The sequence below is a fragment of the Neltuma alba genome, unplaced genomic scaffold (genome assembly GCF_004799145.2).
Source record: "Neltuma alba isolate B1F8T4 unplaced genomic scaffold, ASM479914v2 tig00012235_pilon, whole genome shotgun sequence".
Classification (NCBI taxonomy): domain Eukaryota; kingdom Viridiplantae; phylum Streptophyta; class Magnoliopsida; order Fabales; family Fabaceae; genus Neltuma; species Neltuma alba.
The window spans coordinates 28,226-33,236 of record NW_021636765.1 but is presented as its reverse complement, the minus strand read 5'-3'; the positions used below and the strand labels follow the sequence as shown (position 1 = coordinate 33,236).

Sequence of the window (5,011 nt, the reverse complement as noted above, 5' to 3'; positions counted from 1 at the left end):
TTGCTTGCTCGGTCTCTCTCTACCGAAAGCTGCTTCGCGCTCTTGCAGTTCTACAACCTTCTTAATTTTCAGTTGGCCCAAAGACAGAAAAAACCCTTTCTTAGTTTAATTCTCATCCCACTGGACGCCGCCTTTGCCTCATTCTGAAGATGAAATTGTCTCCACAAAATTCAAACATGATCCTCAGGTAGCATCGGCAAAAGAAAGCTCAAGGGAAAGGTCAGGAAATCCAAATTCAATTTTCGCCTGTCTCTATTTCTTTCTCTTTTTAATTTGGGAGTTACCCATAATTTCCTCGAACTACTTCTGGGAAATTCATCTTTTTCATCTTTTAGCTCTGCCACTCCGAAACCCCACTTTTCAGTGGTTCGATATACCGAACCCGAAAACCCCACATCCGGAAATATAAGTTGAAGGATGGAGAGCAGTACGGAGAAAGAGGCAAATAGTCGAGTTCCACTTTCGGATGTGGTAGCGGATTGTGTTAAGCGGTGGTTTAGGGACACGCTTAAGGAGGCCAAAGCGGGTGACATCAACATGCAAGTGTTGGTTGGTCAGATGTATTGCAGCGGTTATGGAGTTCCTAGAGATGCCCAGAAGGTGGCTTGTTTCTTCTTGCTCTGTTTTAGTATTCTGAATTAACTTTCCGTAAATTCCTATTCAGGTGGATTCAGTGTTTTCGGTTTGATTCTGGTGTTTTAAGGTTTCCAGCGATGCCTGTCTAGAAGTTGGTTTGTTTCTCGGTGTTCTGTTTTAGTTCTGAATGAACGGCACTGCTCCTTAACATAATGAGTCCTGATCTTATCTTTGATACAACTGTACCCTCAAATTGCTTTAGACAATAGCATATCTGGTTCCGTTGCAGTTTTGGTAGCATATCATGCTACATGTCTGTGTGTATATCAGTATTTCAATGGAGTGTACTTTCCTTGCATGCATATTCTGGAGAATTAGGTCACGTTGGTTTGACTTTGTTGTTCTGTGCTTCTTTCAGAAGTTGGTGTTACTTTGGTTTGCTGAGAAAACTAGAATAAGAGTAATGATTGAGATGTTTGCAATTTTGTCATGGATAGAGAAATATAACATGTTTATTTTCCGTTCTAAATAGAAAAGCCTATCTGTTCATTTTTGTCCTTCATGCAGTACGTGGGATCCTTATTAGTGGGGTGGATGTTTTTGGCAATAAAGAACAGATATTATTCTTTCTCCCGTTCTAATAGAGGGATGTACACATGTCTATTGTAATAAAGGGGTAAAGTTAGTTAGGTTAGTTGGGATAGTAAGGAGTTAGGTAGTTAATAGTTACAATCTATGTACAAAGTGTACATAAATAAAGGATAGAGATTGATTTTTGCCCCAATTATAAAATTTGTCTTTACATCTTTCGCAATTTTCCTGTTTATAACTCCACCCAAAGCGCATGAAATTAAAATATCACATTCATAAACATACAGTTCTGTAGGGCATAAATCCTTTCCGTCAGGAAATCCTTCAAATTGTGGGTTTTTTCCCTTTATGTTTCAGCAGTTCTAGAATATCAATTTCATTTAAATTCTTAATAGCACTAGTAATATCATGAATGCAAGGATCTTAACTCTTTTATAAAAGAACCTTGCTATCCACAAGCCCACATTACCAAAAACTTGGATAATAAATGTCAAATTCTATGGGGACTTCCCATCTTCTGCAAGCAGTGCTTCAGTTGCGATATCAACTGGGTGCGGAGTTGTTATGACAATTGAAACATTGCTTGCAGAACATGGGAGGTCACTAAAAGGTTTGGCATTTCTTATCCAGAGTTTTGGTATTGTGTAGCAATGCTCCTTTATGAAAGAGGTGGTAAGATCCTTGCAGTAATGATATCACCAGTACTGCTAAGAACCCAAATGAAATCAATACCCTAGAATTGCTAAAGCATAAGAAAAACCACAGTTCAAAGGACTTACCCCTGGCAGAGATGATTTGGACTGTTAGAAATGCTTATTCATGGATGTAATGTTCTAATTCCATGCACTTTGGGTGGAGCTATAAATAGAAAAATTGCTAAAGGTATGAAAGAAGGAAAGTTGGTAATTGATGCAGCAATTAATCCCTACGCCTTATTTATTTACATTTAAGGTACATAGATCGTAACTATTAATGGCGTAACTCCTCACTATCTCCACTAACGTAAAACTCTACCCTCTTATTGCAGTTGCATATTAATTTAGTTTTGAATAACAATATATACAATCCAACCACATGTGAAAGTAATCAATAAAAAATTCTGTTTCTCTGCTATGTTGATGCCAGATATTTTTTTTGGTTAGATTGAAACTCATTGATTTGAGGACCAATTTGATTGTATTAATCTATTCAAAAGTAATTATGCTAATGCATCAGAGTAGTTTTTAGCATAATGGGATAGATTTTACAGATCATTTAAAGATGTAGATGCATATAAAGAGTAATGGGGTAATTTTGGATTATAAAAGAATAACAGATGGAAGTTGTTAATCGGCTTGTTTGTGGGTGCTATTTATTTTCAAAGGCTGATCTTATTGGTTGGGCATGAAGGGACGAATTTGGCTTACCAAGGCATCAAGGACTAGGACTTCAGTTTGGAAAGTTGGCGACAAGCGCCCAGGTGAACCTCCCTTCCTTGTTATCTCTGTCAGCCACATTGGCAATATCTGTTTGCTAAAATTAGTTTTGCTATTGCGTGATGCATCTGTGTTAGGTTATAATGCGAGTGACTCTGATTCCGATGAATTAAAGGAAGGTTCTTAAGAAGACTTAATTTGCCTCCGTGCTCTAAAAAGGTGAGTTTATCCCACTCTCTCGTGGCTGTCCTACCACTTGCTTTATTTGTGCCATGTTGTGTATGAAAACTTATAAAGATTGATATATTTCTTCCTTCCTTATTTAATTATGTTGGTTTGGTAGAGTGCCTTATTGAACTCAACTGTAATGCTATCATCATCAAGCCGGGGCTTCAAAGGACATATTCCTTCCTACTTAGTTGTATGTGTTTTGAGTCTGGTTTTATGAGAATTCAATTTTAATTCAGATTGGGGAACCTAATTGTCAAGTTTTAAATCTGATAAAGAATCTCCAGTTTTTATTTGTCCTATATGTGTTACACTGTTATCCTGCACAAAAATTAAATTTGTAGTTCTTTATGGTCCTCTTCGGTTGGACTTCAATTATTTTAACAGCAATTTGAGTTGTCAAACTTAAATGTAATATGCTTAACTCATTGTATAATCCGCACTCCTTAAACCCTTTTTTAAAAAAGAAATAATAAAATGTTAGAAAGGCTAGATATTCTTTAGGTTTTAATATTGCTGGGAAGGATACATGTTTCTACTTTTAGACTTGTTTGCTTAGTGGAATATGTATATAATAATAGATCTAGTTTCTTTCACTGAAACTATAATGATATACGATTATGATATCAATAGGCCTTTCACTTTGTCACCCGATGTAAGGGAAAAGAAATACTTATCAAGATGTTGTGAATGTGTCCTATATTATTCTTAAATTGACATATCAGATTGATGGGGTTTATCTTCTTTGTCTTAAGATCCAGAAATTTATTAGCTGTAACTAGGAATATCAGTTCCCGCTGAGTTAATTCCCTAAGATTTCATGCTTGGAAAGATGAGATGTAATTAAGATTGTCAAGATTCTCAGATCTTTTTTCAATCCCTTTGAATGCTATTTTCTGTTTTCAGCATTCTTTATATTGATGATGGTTATAAGAGGTACAAGTGCTAGTAACATCTATTTGATTGATGACATCAAAGACCAGGGGCATTAGCGATAGTTGATTTAATCAATTTATTTGCCTTTTGTCCATTTCTGGATTCATTCTCCATTAAACCTTGTTCACATTGTGACTTGGCATTGTAAGCTTGGAAGTTGATTTGCTTTTATTTGAGTTGAAATTTCTTGGTCATTGAGGAGGTTGTAAGGTTTTGGGTTGGATCATTAGGGAAGGGAAGAATGCAAGACCATGAGCATAGAGAAAGATTATTTTCTTAGGTTCTGTGGATAATTTTTGTGCTGATATGTGATGCTTCAATTCATAACAGACCTACCATCTTCGTTAAGTTGTGACATTATTTGTTTTCAGGAGATCGAACTGGCTTCCTGAAATATAACTTGTTTCTCAGAAATAGGCCAGATGTAGTGTTTGATATTTTATAACTCAGCATTATATTACCTCCAATTTTTAATATAAAAGCTAGTTGACTAATCTGAGTTTATTTAGAAAATTAATTATGTTAGTTATTTGTAATAAATATGTGTTGTCTTTCTTAAAATTTCTTTGTCAATCAAATATATTGGCTAAAACTGTCATTATTGCAAGGACTATCTTGGAGGGGAAGAAAGATAAATATGAGAGATAAAGTAAATTTAAGTCTTATATATAGGATCAAAATACAAGTCGAATGAGTTCTTATATGAAGGACCAGAGGTAATATTAACATTTGACTAAATCGTTAAAGGAAGTTTCCTCACATATTTGAGTTTAGACGGCAAATGTGCATGTGCTAGAAATCCTCTCTCAATTCTTCTTTCAGGTTTTTAATTTTTTTCGCGTACTGCCCTTTCCAAAAGATTAATTTTTTTTTTTTTTTCTGTCTTGCTTTTCAGGTGTGCTTGGTGTGACTCTGCCGCCATGGAAGATGTTCCTGTAACTTGGTGTTTGACTTCTAATTGTTTTTTTTCTGAGTTGTGCATGATTTCCTCCTAAATGTTCTTTTATGGCGAAAGAAGAAAGAACGGATCTTACGTGAAGATGTTTGCTAATTGATTTTTTCAACAAACGTATGATTGATGGATATTCCTAACAACTTAAATTCTCTTTATTAACATTTCAGGCAGATTCATCGGTTTTGATTGAACAATCTAACATTATGAAAACTTCTCAGGTAGATGTAATCTATAAAAAAGTTCACGGTAGCATATGATGTTCCACTGTGAAGTGAATTTAGGAGGTATTGCAAGTTCAATTGGGACCCAA

General features: G+C 35.3%; 1 protein-coding gene across 2 annotated transcripts; it reads left to right on the top strand.

Annotated features, from left to right (window-relative positions):
• LOC114725256 (uncharacterized) lies at positions 1-5,011 on the top strand. 2 transcript variants are annotated; one of them, XM_028911745.1, is made up of 5 exons: positions 1-219; positions 336-600; positions 2,557-2,626; positions 2,720-2,801; positions 4,642-5,011. In XM_028911745.1, the coding sequence occupies exons 2-4, from the start codon at positions 418-420 to the stop codon at positions 2,767-2,769; spliced, it is 303 nt and encodes a 100-aa protein (XP_028767578.1). In that variant the 5' UTR covers positions 1-219; positions 336-417; the 3' UTR covers positions 2,770-2,801; positions 4,642-5,011. The 2 variants fall into 2 exon arrangements, with proteins under 2 accessions (XP_028767578.1, XP_028767577.1); XM_028911744.1 differs by having other exon boundaries at positions 1-600.